Genomic DNA, 20,380 nt, shown 5'->3' on the forward strand with positions numbered 1-20,380 from the left:
GTAAAATAATCGATAAAGTATTTATGACATATTTTCTTTGCCGAAAGATATACATGTGCTCAAGCAATATGAATGAAACATTGTACAATGTACTTGTATAAAATATTAATATACTCTGCAAATGAGGAAACGGCATTGACATTTTGAAAAATATATACTGTACAGGTTCATAATTTTATTTTTCATTTTTAATGATATTGTAGACATCAAAACCCTTTATATTATTCATTTACAATAAATGAGTTAGGTTTCAGATTCAGTAATTGTCACTTTTAAACTGTTAATTGTATATACATAACACTATCATATGAATCATGTACCTCATAACAAAGATGTCCTATGCTGCTAAATTGGTAGCCTAGCTTTGAAACTTCAATCTGGTAATAAAAAATCCATTGGTGCAATAAAAGGCAACTTCTCTTAATAGGGGCTAATCCAGTCTAAAAAAGGGATTTTGATGAAGGAAAAATCTATTTCTGGGCGAGAGACCTGTGCCGCCCAGTGAAATGCTCCTTTTGCATCATTTCTAAGGTATATAACTGCTATGAATTACCAGAGAAAAAAGTTGCATAGGAATGCCAGGGTTGAACCCAGCTCGCTCACCTATATAAGGTGTCGGTATAATACTGGGGCGTGATAAATCACAACCAGAAGTCTCGCACCATTTAGATATCTCCTCCTCAATATCCCCGTTACAGCGAGGTGCCGTTCAACACCCACCACTGAATGCTACTCCACCATCTCAACCCACGCCATCTACGTCACTCCTTTCATAACATCATTGCCCTCCGCTGTTGTGATTTTTTGGCTGTGTTCTTTCGGTGTTATTTCTCCGCTCTAGTGCAAGATGTCGGATGCCCAAGTTTCCCCATCTAAGTTAAGTACTAGATCTATGAGTTTTGAGCTTTTGGAGGTAGCATTGCCCTTATTTTTACTTTTATTAGAGTTTTTTGTTTTTCCTCATTCGATGGCCCCGCTCCGCGGTGGCCATGTTGGCTTGCTACCTCCTTCGCTCGTTTTTAACGCCTTACAATTAGTCTTCTATACTAATTGTTTTTCGTTTTGAACCTGTTACGCTGGAGTTTCTTACCGATTAACACTTTGCTATTATGATATTATGCCACGTATCATAGCTTTTGAACTTTTAAGTTGGCTTGCTTGCTTGCCTTCGAGGCGCGTACCTGGATGGTTTTTTGTTACCGCGTTATGGTGTTTTTTATTTAGTTGTTATTACATATTACCACCTAGTTAAGATTAACGCTTTACTTCGAGTGGGACTCTCGCTTGGCAGTTTTTATTTTAGTTTTGTAATCCAGTCTAAAAAATGGATTTTGACATAGGAAAACTCTATTTTGATAGCCATGTCGTCCTGATGGAAGTTCCTCATTAGCAGCTTCTACTTAGGATATTTCTGAGAGTGATATACTAGAGAAATTTTACCTAGGGGTATCAACGGAGTTCTAACCTCTGAGCGAATATCCCAACAGATATCATGTATATAACAAGGACGTTTTAATAACAAGTCATGGTTATCCTTCCCCAAATAGTTAACCTTGTCTCAAAGGATAAGGGTAGCACACGTGGCAGAGAGAGCCGTTACAACTTCCGAGTATAAAAATATGATAGTTATTATCATTACAAATAACAGGAAGACTATAAAGATCAAAGAGTCCCATTCTCAGACTCTTAAAGACCTGGCTCAAAGTATACAGTACTGTATACAGCATTCTTAAACCTATGGGGTATTACCATCCTGTCAACAAGAATCTCAAAGATTCACTACGCTTCCTTCTTGCAAAGCTCTTGCATTGTGATACAGTACTGTAGTCATATTTGAGCAATCTTTCTAAATCTACTTTGTGTTTTATGTATTGTGTAGTCTCCAAGGATTTAACTGTGAAAGCTTAAAATAGGGAATATGATACAACAAATGCCAAAGAAATATTGTTTCCCCCAGCTATAGGCGCAGTGTATCAACATGCAAACCACGGACTCAGTGTGCATAAGAGATACCTTCAAGTTCAGGCAATATCAACTTGACACGGCACCTCCAATGCTGAAACTGTCTCGCTATAGGCGACATCACCGTGAACCACAGATACAGCTGGATACAACGCTACCTGCATATTACCTTGCTCTCATCCACAATCTTCTAATTTCCTGTCATTGAACCATCAACATCGTTCCCGGCTTCTTCAAATGCGTTCAAGTTTAGTGACAGGAATTGTGTTATGATCAGTTATCCACCATTTTTAATAATTCCGTTAATGTTATGAGGTTTAATTTATGATCTGATTTGCTATCACTAATTTATTTTGTTTGTTTTTTTGGGTTTTGATTCGTATGACATTACAGTACCTATTAGCTTTTGCTCCCCGGATTTCTTGCCAACTTGAAGGGGTTTATGGGGTTTCAGTCCTATTCCATTGTTAAATATCTCTTCTAATTTGATAATTTTATTCCAGTGTTAAAAATGTATACTTCTTCTAATTTTATAATTTCTTGTCGTAATATTTTTATCTCTCATAGTATAGTAACTAACCATTTTCATAACTAGTCAAACTTGGGAATGAATGTAAATTACCGGTGTAATTTGTTTTTTTACTCCGGTTTTCAAGATTTTCATGGGAGTTAATATATACAGATATCATTATGAAACTAAATGGGAGTTTTAGTACAGTATAGCCTTATTGCTGACCTATGATTATGGGTAGGCTAATGTAACCTTAAGTGTGAGAGATAATGGCACCTTTCTCCTTTCAATGGGGGTTTAAAGATTTGCTAAGATCGTTGGGTTCACTGGGTATTTACCAGGTAAGGTCCTTAAGGATCTCATCTGCCCTGCAATTCCAGATGTAGCAGTTAAGGTTTTTTTGGAAAAGTGGTCTTGATGAACCAGGCTCTCTAAGTAATACAGTAGTAGATTTTGGTTCAGAGGATGTAGGTCTTTCCTGGGAGTTATCCCTTGGGTGGGTACCCCAAAGGCTCATTTGCTATTTAGGTCAGGTTAGACCCAAGATTCTGCTAGGCAGGTTACCGGTTTGCTCGGATTTGGTATACAGTACTTGTCTCCTGTGGGCTTCGTTATTGCCAAGGTAGTTGATCCGCTTCAGTCGACTCCCTCTACAGTCGGCCCACTCAAGGTGCTGCCCTTCCAGGAAGTTTCTGCCCACCATCTGCTTGCTTTCCATCCCAAGTTGTGGATCCAGTAGTGGCCGACTCTCTGTGTTATTATGGTCCTGGAGAGGCTCCAGTAGACGCTCTTCCTTTTGAAATGAGTCTTGCAGGTTATGTGATGGTGGGGGAGGTGGTTTCTTCCATGGATGTAGAGGAGGGGAACCTTGAGTCTAATATTTTTCAACATAAGAGTACTGTATGGACTCATCATTTGATGATATCGAATTCAGGAACTTTTTAGCATTTTCTGAATCGTGGAAGTTCAAGGATCTGTCTCTTGAGGCATGTCTACAGTTACCCCCAAAAGAGGTTGTCTGGATGCCATACAGTATAAGTCTGCCTTTAATACTCTAGCAGAAGCAGTATCAGAAGCTTGAGGTTTCCTCGATACTTCTGTGGTTGGAATGGCAGTGCCAGGCCAAAATCTCCTTTTTTGACAAAAATTGTGGAGAAAGCTTCTAAATCATTAGAGAGGTGTTGCTTAAAGATTTTACCTTGCTCAAAGAATGTACAGTAGCCCTTTTTGTGAAATCTCTCCCCCTAAATGATGACATGCTCAAGTAAGTACTACTTGTGATTCCCAACCATCTCAGGACTGCAAATTCAGTGCCCAGCAGAATCTCTCAAACCTAGTGTCTGTCATCTCTTCTGTGGAAGTGAGAGCTATTGGGGGATTACTGTCTACTATCTCTGCTGTAGCAAAGCTACTTTGTAAGCCTATGAGACCTTAGAGAATTTGTTAAAGTACAATTCCCGACGAGGGGCCACATGCTGGCTGTCTTCGGTCGGAATAAGGTAGAAGTAGAGGATTCCTTTACAGTAAACATCTATACAAATTCCTTTTCCCCCAAGCTCTAGTGGACAAAGACAAAGCCAATGCGGAGGCAATGGCTACTTCACGACTAGAAAATTGAGGATATGTTTAGCCCTTCCTAAAGAAGTAGGCCTCTTTTTACAAAGCTGTAGCCTATAAGAATTGGCAACAGGCTCAAAAGCAATCCAAGAAGGTCACAAGTCTCATCCTACACAAGTTCCCTTGGGAGGAACAGGAGCAAGCAAAGCCACCCCAGCCAAGGTGAGGCCCAAATCCCTGGTTGTTCAGGATTTTTTTTATAGGAGGAGGGCTTACTGGAAACAGCAAGGGAAACAGTGGGGCTGGTCAGTCGCACAGAGGCAAAGGATCTCATCAATGATAGGCTTTAGGTTGGGGAGGGGAGGGGTCATCTCCATATTCAAGAAGAGACCCTTTTTCGGTAGGTGCAGAACATAGTCACGAAAAATTCAGGTTGTTAGTGAATGTTGAAACTACCTCCATGCTACCCTTTTTTACAAGACCAGACTGGAACTCGAGTCCTTTTGGAGCACGAAGCTGAATAAAGTAGTCCTAAAAAAGTTCAGGTTCTTAAAATTCCAGGGTAGACTATTCAGCATAAAGAAAGACTCTAGAGAGTAGAGTAATCCTCAACCTGCCTTGTCTCATAATCATTATGAGGTCCATCTTGCTTGTTCAGTGATTACTACACCGAGTGGCTTGAACCTCTTCTATATATCTGACAGGTGCCTATTGGCTCATATTTTTGGCCACTCTACTTCCAACCTTACCTAAGGTTTCGGCTCGGGAAAGGGGAGTGTATACAGGTTCAAAGCTATTTTGCCCTCAATACTGGCCCAAGTGTGTTCACAAAACCAACATATCAGTGATCAAGCACCAACTGAAGGTCTTTGCATCAATAGTCAACCCACTGTTGTTGACCAGGTTGAAAGTAAGAGACCTCAATTGGGTTTGGAGAAGGGCCTGGAAGGAGTTTTAGAGACCTTTGGGCTCAGTTGCCCAGGCATTGCAAAAGAATTCTCTGGCTATTGACCTCATAAAATACCTTTTCCCTGATCCTTCATACAGGTGCATCTCTGTCAGGATGTGTTAGTCGTTCAAAGGAGATATGTGTGTTTGGGAAATGGTCCTATCAGTTTACAGATTCATTTCACTTAAATTTGTTGGAACTGATGGTCTTTCCTGACATTAAAGAGCCTCAGTCTTAGAAGAAACTTGTATAAAGATTTTCATAGATAACCAGGTAGCTGATTGTTAATCCTTCATGAGAATTCTCAGTGCAGTAACTCTTCCCAGATATGGATTGAACGTTGGATCAGAGAGTTCTGTTTCAGGAGATTCTAGATTTTAAAGTTGTGAATCTCCAAATAGACCTGTTTGCAACAAATGAGATTAACATGGTTACACTATACGTAGCTCCAAATGTGGATTCTCAGGCAGTGGCAAGAGATGCTCCAAATCTGGATTGGAACAGATGGTCATTGATTTATGTTTCCTCAGACAAGTTTAATTTTGAAAACTGAATATCCTTCAGGATTTTTTAGGGACAGCTGTGCTAGCATCTCTACTATAGCCAAACAGCCCATGGTATATACTGATCCAGCATCTGACAAGTTACATTAGCAAAGGAAAGATTAAGCATTATTGCACACAGTACTAAAGCCTCCGTTACTTGAGTAAAGGTGATCTCAAAAATGAATTGAATGTTGTTTTGGTAAAAAGTGTTTTTTACGCCCTTTTAGAGCCAGTTTAGCCAAACTAATGCAATATCTTAGTAACCTTGCAAACCAGAAATAAGTTCAGGGATTGACATTTATTCCCATCTTCACAAAAAGATGCAAACAACTGGCACTAAAGACACTATAACACACTTTGCTATTCTTCATCAAGAAAAACTGCTTGCTCTGCCCAGGAGAATTATGGGGCTTGGGGCTTTACCTATGGAGGGCCAGTTACATGAGGGTTACAGCCTCATATGGTGTAATTTCCTGGCCAAAGGATTAAATAACTTTGGGTTTTGAATTAATCTTGGCAAAGGCAGTTTTTCTGATGCCTACATAGATATGATGAATAATGAAGCAAAAGTTTAAAGCAAATGAAGTACTAGCTTTGTGCATTTTCAACTTCTCTTAGTTTGCATTTGGATAATAGGACTTGTGCTGGCACATACAACTAATCACAACCACCGGTAACCTGCCGTAAAGGTAGTAGTAAACTCACTGTCCATACCTGACAATGTTGAGAGATGTAGTCTCATAGATTTTGACTTTTATGTCTTTAGTTGAATGTTATCATTCTTCTTTAGCAATTTGGAAAGGTTGTTACGTGATATGTTCACACTGCTGTACATTCCATAAACTATAAGCTACCCCAGCCTTTATTTCTGCTACCTTACAGTCTCCAAGTACTAAAACAAACTTCTATAATTTTTTGACAAATACATGTTAATATATAATGAATGCCCTCTTGCCATCTTCTGGGATCTAGCTGACTCAAATAAACTCTTTGTGAAAAGTGGGGTTACTAGTTAATACTTTAAATACCTTAAGGTTCAAAGGGCACTTGTTAGATGAGACTATCCTTTTTTTTCTGTGATATATAGAAGACTAGTGATTCTTGGAATATTTTGGTTTGTGATATTTGGCATTCTATACATATGATCGATGGGTTTATAAGAAAAAGAAACAAATTCAAATTTTGTCTGACAAAAACAGCATTTAGCATACATTTATGTAGGAAAATATTAAATTTTCTTGTTCAGTTACTTTCCACTTTAAACAAAATTTATTTTTATCTTCTAGAAATTTAATGCTATCAGCCGTTAAACTAGATATTTCAGGCATGCAATGTATCGTAAATTTTATCAACTTTCACTAGCTACTCTCTCTACTTTATTTCTTAATTAAGATGTTTAATATTAAATTGTTTGTCTGTTCCTATGACACAGCAACATGAATGACTCGACTTTCTTCACGAAAGACTTGTGTGTGAGTATTGTACTTTGTAACAGGTATTTCATGTAAAGCTTGATTATTTAGAATTCCTTCTTTTATCTTTCTTAGGATAACAGAACATCTGAAATGAGTGATTCAACTGTGAAACTACCTCTTCTGAACTTCACAGCTTACATCCGAGTATAAAAAGTGTAACTATGTAAACCATTGCATATGTGATAATTATGAAAATATATCATCCTTATTCAAATAATCACAAGAAATATTTGATAAGCAATAACTATATTTAATTTTCCTCATCCTCTACCAAGATCAAGTAATATTATATGAATGCAAGGAAAATTTTACAATGGTTTAAATCCAGTATAAAAGTGTTATGAATAATATTAAAAATGAAATTTTTCTCATACATGATTTAAACTTTTTAATAAAGCGGTTTTGGTGAAGGAAAACCCCATTTCTGGGAAGTACTCTGTGGTCTCTAAGAACTTGAATGTGAAATGCTAGAACAAGAGATTCTATAAGATGAGAAAATACCAAAGAAATATTATCCTCCCTGCTCAAGGGCACTGCTCAAGGGCACAGACTTAGTGAGTATAGGGAAGGACCTACAGATTTAGGCTCAGTTGAATCCATTGTAGCAATTCTTATGCTGAAATATGTCAGAAAAACAATAACACATCACCAAGAACCAATACTGGTACTGGAGCTGAGGCTATACGCTTGACTACCAACTTTTATATTTTTGGTAAGGCTCATATGCCTCCCTTCCCCAGGTGAGGTTAGACACTACACATCTCTTTCCCAAAAATAGTTTTTTCCAAGTCAAAACCCCATATTTTTTAGTTATGTGGTCTCCAAAATTTAAGACCAGAGAAACAAAAAGAGGAGATTCGTATACCCTAACGGACACTCGTCTCCAACCCAGTAAACTACTAGTTTCTTGTACCTGGTGACCATAAAATAACAGGTTTGAACCTTGCATCATAGAAGAACATCCCAGAAGGGGAGCCAGATGCCGGTCAAGGTCAGTCTGTTGAGGGGCCAGGATGAGCGGTTTCATCTTTGATCGGGTTATCACCGTAGGGGCCACGTACAAACCAAGCACCAAGGAAGCATGGTGCAAAGCTCTGCATGTCCTGAAAATGTATATTGTCAAAAAGAGTCGATGAGAAAGCTATTTTTCTCACACCTTGGGTTTTAGCAATGAATAGAGGGTCCAACCTTTTTATGAGGCAGGTCATTAGAATATAGATAGCCCCTGTGGAAAGAGACTAGATAAGGATCTCTACAGGTATACCAGCAGGGTAGGTACTGGACAAAGGTTGCCATCCCTCATCTGTAGAGCCATAATATATAGAGGAGAGGCTATTCATTATTGAAAAACAGAAGAGGCCAGGAGTCAGAATCCAGAGGTGGCCAAGAGTAATGGTGAAGAGCTCCTGTTCTCTATGTAATGCTGCAAGTTTGCTGAAGTAATTTTGAGGGAAACAACCAAATTATATAACTTGGTCAAAGATTCAAGCACCCTACCGAGAGACCAAGACACTGAAGAAGTTGGCCAAGATGGTTGTTGTAAGGCAAAAGATTCTGTAATCTCTTGGTACATGTGAAAGTCTAAATTCAAATTAAAAGCCTTCTTGAGAAGCTTTGTCAAGGCAAATTTGTATTATAAGATTGTTGATGGCTTAAGTTTCCTTCTTAAAGAGTTTAAATGGATAGGAAACAAAAAAAAGAAAGCAAACTTTAAGGAAAGTCATCCATGTTTTCCATACCAACTGATATTGTCTGGTGGAGGAAGAGACCCCTTATATCTGATAAGATATGTCACATTGTGTATTAAAAAATCTTCTCTGTAAATACAGGACAGAAACTCCAAGCCTGAAGGTTCTGGGTCAGAAAGGCTGCAGCAGAAATATTCTGATTCCCTACTTTCTGATTGATCAAAGAGGGTGTGACTTTTGGCTTAGACACTGATGTACGTAGTGGAAACCATGAGCTGTTGGGCCAGTGTGTTGCTTCCTGATCCGCTCTCCCCGAAAAGTTTGCGATTCTCTTTTGTTGCAAACAAGTCCACATGGAGATCAGGGATAATCTAGAGGAACTCCTGGAATAAACCCTGATCTAGTGTTTATTGTCTCCAGGGTCGACTCTCTGAATAGGGAATTTACTACCACGTTGAGGGAACATGAAAGATCGGAAATAAGAATAGGTCCTTCTCCCAAAGAAGCTTCATAATGGAGAGAATCCTACATTGAGAGTTCTCAAGCACGCTTCTCCCATCCTGAGACAACAGAAAATTTTGATACGACAGTTCCTTCCTAGATTGAGGTTCAACGTCAGGAAAACCGCCATCAGTTGTAACATATCTATGTGAAATTCTGCGAATTGCCGGGACCTTTTCCTGAGCAAACAGGTCTTCTCCAAGTGACCTCCCCAGGTCCATCATGGATACTGCAGGAGGGACTGAAGGCTGATATGGAGAGGGACCTTGGTGAGGTTCCAAGGTCTGTGGATTCTTTTCAGTAACCAAGCAACCGAGATCATTTGTCTCAACGTCCAATCTAAGCCACTCTCCTCCACACACATTTGAGGACTTTCAACCTAGTCTTCAGAACTGGGTGACTATTTTAGTGGACTCGAGGAGGCCCAAGATCTTCATCTGGAGCATAGAGGAGAACTACACAGGAGCATACAATCGACCATGTGAAGGATTCTTTATCGAGATGTCTTTGGAATCATGTGGCTTTTGACATGTTCCAGTGCAGGACTAGCCACTGGAGTATCCTTTCTGGAAATAATCTTCATTTTTAAATTCATCAAGAAGCATGCTGTAGCTCCTGAAGAACTTGCAGTCCACAATTAGTATACATGAGGCATAGCTCTTGTCCGCGCCCAGACGAGTCAGTTGTCCAAGTGAGCAACGATCTGAACTTCTTGAGTACAAAGGCAATCACTTTGAACCTGTATGAAATCCTTCTGAGCTTAAACCCAAGGCAAGGCCATAAGGGACATGGCACTATAGTAATATCCCATCCTACATTATTAATTAGTTCCAAGAGCCTTGCCATAAGTTTCTATTTCCAACAAACTGCTAACATTTTATAAAAAGATACTTAAATAATAAGCTTCCATGTGAAGTACAGTGCTGTACAGTACTTGATTGTTATTTTATGACTTACAGACTAACATAAGTTGTATTTTATTTTTACATAAGGAGAGCATTGTAAAGTCTGAACTGGTGTACAGTTGGGATTATTGCTTTCTATCCTCTCAAGGGAACATGTTTGCTAAATGCAGCAGTTTAGTTTGAGAGTGTATCAAAACTTATGCATAACAATGAATAAACTTTCTCTTACAAATCCTACTATTTCTGATTAGGATATCCATGAGTTTGCAGATGTTTCAAATCTACCGTCTTGTGTGAACACTAGCCATTTTTAGCCAACACATGATAAACAAGAGGTTACCTACCTCATATGAACAGGGTCTAACGGTGATAGTTGTTTCCTAGTTGAAACTTTTAAAAAAAAGGTTGAAACTACAAGTACCTTTGACAGAAGAGAAACCACCACATTAAGCATTCTAGTTTCAAAAATTAAGATCATTACTGACATTCATGGCAGAACAAAAAGTCTGAAGAATATGACATTTACACCATCCTCTCTCTGAATACAAGAAGCCTTAAGAATACCTAGAGTACCATATACCAAATACATCTTTTTTTCCAAGTACTGAACCTTTATGAATGTGAAGATTCATAAATTTAATATCACTCGGTAGAAAATTTTGTATGAAGTACAGTACTTCTAACAAATACTAAAATAAAATCGTTACCTGTGACAACTGTACGCTGGTTCGCATGAATGCGAAAGGGTTGTTCCTTGTTGACTTGAAGAAAATGATTACCTTGAACAACAACCCCATCAACATTAGATTCTTCCAAGACCTCCAGGGATTCCAGTTCATCTACCTGTAAATTAAAAATATAACAATCATTTAAAATTTCTGGAGTCTCCATTTACCCAACTGATACTTAAAATAATCTACAGTATAGTAGAAATATTTATGTGAATAAAGATGTGGTACATAACTTTTAGTTTTACTCTTTTTAATTGCAATCTTCCTCACTGAAATGAAAACTTTAATATGACGTGAAATTTTAATTTTCCAAGTTTTCAACATTTAAAGAAAATTTTAGTTATGGAGAGCAAATAAAAGGGGAAATGAATTTTACATCTCTTACAACTTTGAAGAAACCATTATTTACCTTATTATTAATAATCCTCACTTCACCAACATTATATAGGCCCTCAAAGGCCTTGTCTTTCATAATGCCAAGATCAGATTCTTGGATGGATATTTGGGTCACATTCTTTAAACCTCTGTGAAGAAAAAGCAGAATGACAGAAACATTTATAGTTTTTATAAAACTGGACTTCTATTAACAAGATTTATTATTTCAATACTTACCTGTTACCTTGCTTCCACGGCAAAGCTCTCTCTTTTTAAGTCTATCTATAAAAAAAAATAATTCCCCCTCTACCTTGTTCCAATTGCCTCCCCCTCCCAATCAGTTATGGTTGGCCACACCATTTGTAGCACTCGATGGAATCAGCTGGATTACACTTCATATACACTGTACACCCAATTCACCTAAACCACAGGCAAATTAGGGGACACGTGTACAGCGTTGTCCAAAACTGCCATTATATGGTAATTCTGTAGAATACACCAGTCTTGGCCCATATCAATGACTAAAATATGTTTGTGTGATGTTTGCTTCATAAATATTAAAATTCTCTACAAAGATCTTCACTATAATTTTTTTTTAAGAGCATGCTTTCAAGGCAGCAGAAGAAGCAATTTTTTTTTTTTTTGCTAGGAGATATAATGATGGAGTTAATTTATAGCCAAGTGACCAAGTCACTCACACAAAATCCTGACCTTGATGCTAGTTTGCATTCAGCGACATGTAAGCTGTAACATGCCCTGCTGTATTTCAAGCTATTTTGATGATGCATTGAACAACTTTTGGATGGTTGAATATGGGAGGAATCATCAAGTAAACTGAAGAATTGTGTTGGGAAGTAAAAAAAAGTACAATACTGCAGGATTTTTAAACATCTTAACCAAGTCTCCTAATTAAAGGCCAAAAGATTGGTTCAGTGTTTTTACATAGTTAATTGAGAACTATGTATGGGGTTGCCACAATTCCATGAATTTCCTTCAATACAATTTTCAATAATATTCTCCTGAACCAATAAAAAAAAAAAATTAACACTAAAAAATATTGTACCACCATACAGGATACGGCATTTTTGCTATTTAGTACATATATTCTGTGAAAATGATAGAATACTTTAGAAAGCAGCCTTTTATGCATATTTTATAGTCCATAGATAAATGATGTTAGGATAAGATAAGTGGGATGAGACAGAAAAGGTGAAGCAAGAAAGATAGGAGTGTTTATGTTGAAGATTGGGAAAAAACTGGTAAGATTATCAAAATATTTATGCATTGAAAGTTTTATACTTACTGCATTACAAAATTACTACTGTATCTGGTAATTGGGAAACTCACCGATTGGTCAGATATAACCCTAGAACCTAGCTGGTTGGTTCTCTTTCTTGAAGACTGGTTCATGGTCAGAGGAGGGATCCCTTTTCCCCGAAGGGTATAAGAGTCTAGAATAATATATCTGACGTATGATGATCTATGGGTTGGTATACATTCTACCTCCTCCCCCTTGTCTATGGAGGATGAGGGAAATGCTTCTCTAGATTCTTAAGAATGGAACTCAGACGTGTAGTTTACAAGCATCAAGTCAGACCCAGTGAGCAAGGCTTAACCACTTTGTCCTTAATAGAATGGCAGAAAAAAATGTAAGTGAAGAGCCAGTCAGTCTGTCTTCACTCGAGACTAACAACTATCCCTTATCATAGACAAGACGCTTACTGCACTGCATGAGAACTGGGGTGCTACTGTACTGTAAAAGGACCTGGACTTGCTACATAACTACTTGAGCAGCCACCACAAGACCAAGCATAAAGGCATCAAGGGCCTTGTGGGTATTCCTGTAGAATAAAGGCCATAAAGGTGGTCTGGTGTGTACACACCTTAGCCTTCATCACCTGGTTAACAACAAGATTCTTCTTGAAGGCAATGGCAGGGCCTAACCCTTAATTTTGAGAGCTCCTGTCCTAGCTGATACCTTGACCTTCTCAGAGGTCGTGGCATATGCATCTTGGATCGTCTTACAAAGTTAGAAAGGTATCATGTTTCTTGACACCTCTTTCTTGATTCTCCCAGTGGTAAGGAAGAGTCATTGACACTCTGGACCGAGGTATTGGAATCTTCTTCAGTTAGCACTGCAGAGCCCTCTTGGAACACAAAAGTGTTTCCTCATGATGCCACCCGACACTTCACATAGAGAGGGGTTGGAGAAGGGCTCGAGCTAAGAATCGTCCCCCAGTGGGTTCTGAGTTTTAGCTACAAAACCTAGCACAAAAATAAAGGAGCTATTTTTCCACTTTAGTGTGGCAAACTAAGGCAGAAAGACTGCAACTAACCTAATCTCTTTGCCAATGCTAAGGCAGCAAAGGCAGTCTTGATTCAGAACCCTGACTCACAAACTTCTTCAAGGCTTGAATGGGTATGGGTAAGAGCCTGAGATCGAGGTTCACGTCCTACTTTTGGGGCCCAAGGTCCCATGAACAAATCCCATGAGGAGGAGAGGTCTGTCATTTTAGTCGAAAGACCATGCTCAAGGCTGACTAGTAGCCTTGGCACCAGTAATTGAGAGGAATTTCTCTCTGTAAAGGAAGATTAAGAAATCCTAGATCTGCACTAGAGATGTTCCGATTGTCGGTACTTCAACCAGAGTTAACAGATTGGGATACCACTCGGCATGTGGCCATCTGGGAGTCACCAGGGTCACCTCGAGTTCTGGTGTAATCAATATTCGGTTGATTAGCAAATGGACTGGGTTAAATGGCGGAAACGTGTAACCAACTAGTTGATCCCATGCGTGTAGGAATGCAACTTCAAATGCGACTCATGGTTCTGGACCATGGGAGCAACCAGGGTAAGTTTTCTATTTAGCCATGAGGAGAACCCTACACAGCAAGAAGCCTCTCTGCTACATAAGGGTGTAGGGACCACTCTGGCCTTACAACCTGCCCCTGGCAACTGAGTGTGTGCAATAGTACATTCCTCTTGCCAAAAATGTACCTGGCTGCTAACTTATACGGTGAGAGAGCCATCTCGATGTACATTCGCTTAGCAAGCTCACAGAGTGAACATGGGATTATGCACCTTTGTTTGATGTGAGCCACCAAGGCGGTATTGTCACAACGACATTAATGAGAGCCTCCTTAATATTCTTGGAATGCTTGCTGCACTAGAAAGGCTGCCACTTTTTTAGGACACTGATGAGTTGTAGCTCCTTCTTCTGACCACACCCCTGAAATGACTAGGTCATTCAGGTGTGCGCTCCCCCCATCTTTCGGTGCCTTTGAGAACAGTTGCTTGTCTGAAGGTGAAGAGATGATTGAGAGTCCCCTAGTGAGGGTTTTACCATTCAGCCAACAGGTAATAATGTCCCAAGCCTCATTTCACACTGGAACAGGAAGGAATGGGAGATCCCTGTAGGCTGATTAGTGAGCCTTCAAAAACCAATGAAGAGATATCTAGTAGAGGTACTCATGAGGAATGAGCTTCTCCAGCAAGGAAAGATGGCCGAGAAGACTCTGCAGTGACAAGTTAGTATTTGTGGGACAGAAATGGCTATACCATTTGTTTGAACTTGCTGATACGATCGTCTGCGTGAAAGATTCGCTGCTGCTGTGTCTATCAGCATGCTCAAGTACTTCATCAATCCCCAAATCATGACGGGTGAGAAGTCGAACTGGATCCTGAAGCAACTGCCCCACGAAGGAGTGAAGGATCAGCCACCCGTCGAGATACATACGTGTATATATTCCTTGTGAGTGGGCCCAAGCTGCTACTAGGGTGAACACCTGCAGTGCCCAGTCCAAAGCACAGAGTCTTGAACTGGTATGCTGTACTGTAAAGGGAGAAGTGAGGGTACTTTTGAAAGGACTGTGCACAGATACTTGAAGTACGCATCCTTCAGATCCACTGAAACCATGGAATCTTTTTCTTTAATGGAATTCAGCACAGACTGTAGTTTACATCCTGAATTATTGTCTACCACACAAACTCCTTCAATGGTGAGAGGTCAATGACCAGCCTCCAGCCCTAGATGACCTCTCTGCCAGGAAGAGTCAACCGCAGAAGCCCAGAGACTCGTCTCGAACATGTTCTTCTCCAGCTTTCCTCCCACCTCTGTCTGCAAAGTGAGGGTTCTCGGCGATGTTGGAGGAACGAATGAGAACTCTTAGTGAGATATGATAGCCGACAGACTGAAAGGGTAGGAAATATCCATCCCGAAGAACACTCACTGTCTTTGCCAGGTTGCCTAATGGCCTGGCAAGCAACCACTACTCTTCTTCCACTACCCTCACAGACTGGGAGAACCAGGTTGGGTGACTCAAAAGGGGTGTGCATGCATCGATTCCTTCTGGAAAGAAGTTGTGGATGATCATGATCGGAGACTATGAAAGGCCCCGAATCAATTCCTTGCACCTGATCCCACAGGTGTGGTATATGTTTTTAAATTATCATATTTGTATATGTTTCTTCTGATATGCTTACTGTTCCTGAAACATTAATGTGGTAGAGCCCTTCAACAATTATAACCAATTATAACTCAATAAAAATCTTACCTTTAGTACAAATTAATGATGAAAGACAAACTATCAACCAATATAAGAAATCTCATCTGACAGAATGTGCTTACTCTTTTTTATTTACATACATACATTAATTCACAACAATGAAATGCACGCCAAATGTCAAAAGTAAATGTTTGGCATTCATTGTCAATCCTCAACACATAATTGTGTCTAGTAAATTTCATTCTGAAAAGGTTGTATAATGATAAAATCATAATGCATATAAATATAAGGTCTTCAAAGTCAACTGCTATAGATTTCCTGATTTACAAACTGATTTATTTTAGACCAATCTTACCTGAATGTGTAGGGCCTCAAAGCATGAAGGTCGAGACTATGAAGACGTAAAAGTCCAACTCCTTGAAGGTCAAAGAAAGAATCAGACTCAATTACCTGAAAAGAGATGGTTTCATCTTTTCCAGAAAGATACAGGATTACAGTAATATTATTTAATAATATTTTATTTCCTGTATAAGTACATTTGAAAAAAAAAATGTAAACATTGGAAATTTGAATATTTCATATTGCATGAGAATTATACAAGACAAAGAGAGAAATTAAAGAATTTTCTGTACAATTGTTAATTCCATTGCTAACTAAATGTTTTGTTAGAATTTTATAATTGGCTAAAAGCTATACTTAAAATTACTGAATCTCATGATTAATTTCAAGTATGTTGTAGTGATAATACCTACACTGAATTATTAGAATGCTCTACGTTTTTACCTCTGCCACCGAAGTTGGAAGGAGGTCATATTATCACCTGTTTGTCTTTTTGTCCATTGGTTTGTTTGTGAACAACTTCCAAGCTACAATTTTACTCAAGGTAGTGGACTTTCAGGGATTAATTGTTATGGTTAGACGAGGAAGTAATTCAATTTTCAAAGTCCTAGGTCAAGGTTGAGAAATAAGCACTCTTGGAGTGCTTTTCTAGTTCTGACATGTAAATAAGTGTAAAATTTTATCAGTACATAAACTCATAGATTTATGTACAGTAGGTCCTCCTTTTCTGCAAATATTGTTTGAAGGAATTCTTCAGGACAGGTAATAGGAAATCCTAAACTCTACGGTTGCTAGAACTTTTTATTCTCATAATAGTAGTAGAAGGTTGGCTCGGGCACCAGCCAACCGATGAGATACTACTGCAAGAGAGTTATGGGGCTCTTTGAAAGACCAGACAGTACTACATTGGATCCTTCTCCCTGGTTACAGTTCACTTTCCCTTTGCCTACACATACACCAAATAGTCTGGCATATTTCTTACAGATTTTCCTCTGTCCTCATTCACCTGACAACACCTAGATTACCAAACAATTCTTCTTCACCCAAGGGGTTAACTACTGCACTGTAATTCTTCAGTGGTTACTTTCCTCTTGGTAAGGGTAGAAGAGAGACTTTAGCTATGGTATGCAGCTCTTTTAGAAGAAGGACACTCTAAAATAAAAAAAATTGTTCTCTGTATCATGGTCTCCCACTGTCTTGCATTAGAGTTCTCTTGCTTGAGGGTACACTCAGGCACACTATTTTATCTAATTTTTCTTCCTCGTTTTTTTAAAAGTTTTTATAGTTTAAAAAGGAAATATTTATTTTAATGTTGTTACTGTTCTTAAAAAATCTTAATTTCCTTGTTTCCTTTACTCACTGGGCTATTTTCCCTGTTGGAGCCCCTGGGCTTATAGCACTTTGCTTTTCCAACTGGGGTTGTAGCTTAGTAAGTAATAATAATAATAATAATAATGATAATAATAATAATAATAATAATAATAATTCTACACTTACACACAAAAGTACTGTACATGCATTTTCTTTATAATAAGTACACTCTACAGTCAGTACTGTATAATATCCCCAGTTTCTCTAACTGTCTAAAAGCCTATCCTATACTGTATGGGTACTTGCAGTACTTGCACTTTATGTACAATATGTACACTTTTTAGTAATGTACAGTAGCCTACTGTCTAGTAAAATAAACATGCACAGTGCATAATATTGTAGTAATTTATGCACACAGCATACTGTACCATAAAATTTACGTATAGTATAGTACATAATTTAGTATACAAATTACATACTGTACATGTAACAATAAGGATATTTATTTTGATAATGTAACCTTCCCTACTTAGGTACTCAATAATTCTTCCAGTTTTTTGGAGGCTCTATAATCACAGATGCTGATGAAGATGATGTTCTTCAAATTCCTACACTGATGAGATGATGCATGATAATGTAAGCATTCAAGCACTTTTCAATCATTTGAAGAAACAGCAGAAGGATCCAAGTCAGTTACAATCAATTCACTTGAAACTTGTCAAGGAGTCAAGATTTCATAAGCAATAACGAGACTAGCATCCTTTGCTACACGTTTAACTCTATCAAAAGACACATCTGATTAAAAATATGGTATAAGATTGAAAACAGTTCAACGCAAAACAGATGATTTGAAATAATGTGTTAAGCAACCAACTAAACTGGGTATTGAGCATAAAAGCAGAGGAATGGCATATGCTCTGAAATGTCTTCATGTGCTTCAAAGACCGAGTACAAGTGAAGTTCTGCTTGGACTCTTATTTAATGAAACCATTGGTCAACCATGTATAAGAGACCCCATGTGTAAAGAGGCAGGACTGTATATATAAACAAACAAACAAACATGTACACACACAAATATACACATACATACCGATATAATTAATCTCACTTGAAAAAGCTAATAAGAACTAAAATATTATTATGACAATAACTTGCCTTAACCCACGAAGGAAGATAAATAAACTGCACGGTGCGGAGCCCAGAGAAAGCCTTAGCTTGTATTCGTATTAGAGGATTGTCTTGTATGAGAATCATACCCAGGTTCCTACTCCCTGCAAACACATACCTGAAAGCATAAGAATAATATATATAGTACAAAATGATAAAACCGGAAAAAGGTAAATGCAATGTGAAAAAACTCTTTGATAGATAAAACAGGATATAAGCTTTATGTAACATACATGGCCTTGAGAATAGCTTGTGATAAAATTAAGAGAGACACACTGGATGGTAGTGAGAACATGTTATAAAATATAGGGTGGTGAAACCAGGCTTTTGTAGAATAAGTCAGATCAAGAGAAAGTGAGAGGGGTCTACTAGTTCATAACGTCTGTCCAAGCACTATGTAAATACCAACCATATACAGTATTCATCTTTCTTCTGAATAATCTTATAAGACTATGAAACTTTTAGAATATCAGTTGGCTTGGGACTATTCTTAATCAGACATAGGAAAGGTGAATCCTTAATTCTTCTGGAAAAATGCCTCTCTATTTTACTTCGCCATCTTCATCTAGCCTCCACGTAAGAAGGGGCTAGGGCATATAAGGCAATTAAGTAACCAGCTCCATCAGACTCTTCTCTAAGTTAAAATAGTACTGTTATCCAGATATTAAATGTTTTGTATTATTGTTGAGTTAGTCGATACATGCTAGTTGTGTCGGCCTAGTTACAAGTATTCTGTGATTAGCATCGTTCTGTTTTTTCTTCTGATTTGTAAAATCGATATCCATAATTCTGATCATCCTTTACATTCAGATCTTTCCGGACAGTTCCATCCTGTTCGTAATACCAGGGATGAAGTTAATTCTAATAGTCAGGCCTTCTCCATCATGAGGTTCAATACTACATAGTATTCTAAAAATTTTACTCCAGCTGTGACAAAGTTGTGGAATGATCTTCCTAATCGGGGGTAGTTGAATCGGCAGAACTTAAAAAATCAAACTTGCAGCAAAGTTTTTTATGTTGAACAGGCTAACATAAGTCTTTTTACAGTTTATATATGAAATATGTTTTTGATTTTGTTACAGTTTCTAAAATATTTTATAAATTGTTAATTATTTCTCATATCGTTTATTTATTTCCTTATTTCCTTTTCTCAATGGGCTATTTTCCTCTGTTGGAGCCCTTGGGCTTATAGCATCTTGCTTTCCCAACTAGGGTTGTAGCTTATCTAATAATAATAATAATAATAATAATAATAATAATAATAATAATAATAATCAATACGAGTGATAAAATACTATTTTAATGATTCTCTCTCACTGCCTTACTGTTTACATGATGAGTATTAATATAACTAAAGTTGACTCACTCCCTATGTCTACAGGTCACTGGAAACTTACTATTCATATGATGGAACTTATTAAAATAAGTTTACAAAAATAAAATACTTGACATGTGAAAAAAATCTTTTCAATTAACCACAGCATTCGACCAAGAAGTTTTCATCAAAATGAATCAGTAATTATTGTGAGACAGAGTATAATACTATAAAAGGAAAAGCACAAACAATCATGACAGACAACATGCCAATCAAAATTTATCAACAGTAGACAAGAATAGAGTGTGAGGATTAACATGAAGTTGCTAATCTACCCAAGAAATAATTGTCATTTTTAGGGATTCTGTATATTGCTTGAAATAGTTATAAATTTATACATATGCAGATTGAAGACAAATATATGCATGTTGCCAAAAAGAACGGGGTTACTTACATATTACCCAATTTTGGAAATGACAGTAACACACACACACAAACACACACACACACACACACACACACACACACACACACACATATATAT

General features: G+C 37.9%; 2 protein-coding genes across 5 annotated transcripts in view; one reads left to right on the forward strand and one right to left on the reverse strand.

The window, feature by feature from the left end:
- Window positions 1-7,244, forward strand: part of LOC137640149 (delta(24)-sterol reductase-like) — a 97,710-nt gene extending 90,466 nt beyond the window's left edge. For all 4 annotated transcript variants that reach the window (XM_068372651.1, XM_068372649.1, XM_068372648.1 and 1 more), the window contains one exon: window positions 7,072-7,244. The gene's annotated coding sequence lies outside the window, so the exon portion shown is untranslated. The remainder of the gene's footprint in view (window positions 1-7,071) is intronic.
- Window positions 1-20,380, reverse strand: part of LOC137640151 (leucine-rich repeat and immunoglobulin-like domain-containing nogo receptor-interacting protein 1) — a 140,978-nt gene that overhangs the window by 433 nt on the left and 120,165 nt on the right. The window contains exons 5-8 of the mRNA XM_068372653.1: window positions 18,510-18,639; window positions 16,060-16,154; window positions 11,234-11,348; window positions 10,801-10,936 (exon numbers count right to left, since the gene is read on the reverse strand). Of these exons, the coding sequence (XP_068228754.1) occupies window positions 10,801-10,936; window positions 11,234-11,348; window positions 16,060-16,154; window positions 18,510-18,639 (476 nt within the window). The remainder of the gene's footprint in view (window positions 1-10,800; window positions 10,937-11,233; window positions 11,349-16,059; window positions 16,155-18,509; window positions 18,640-20,380) is intronic.

The sequence above is a fragment of the Palaemon carinicauda genome, chromosome 4 (assembly GCF_036898095.1).
Source record: "Palaemon carinicauda isolate YSFRI2023 chromosome 4, ASM3689809v2, whole genome shotgun sequence".
Classification (NCBI taxonomy): domain Eukaryota; kingdom Metazoa; phylum Arthropoda; class Malacostraca; order Decapoda; family Palaemonidae; genus Palaemon; species Palaemon carinicauda.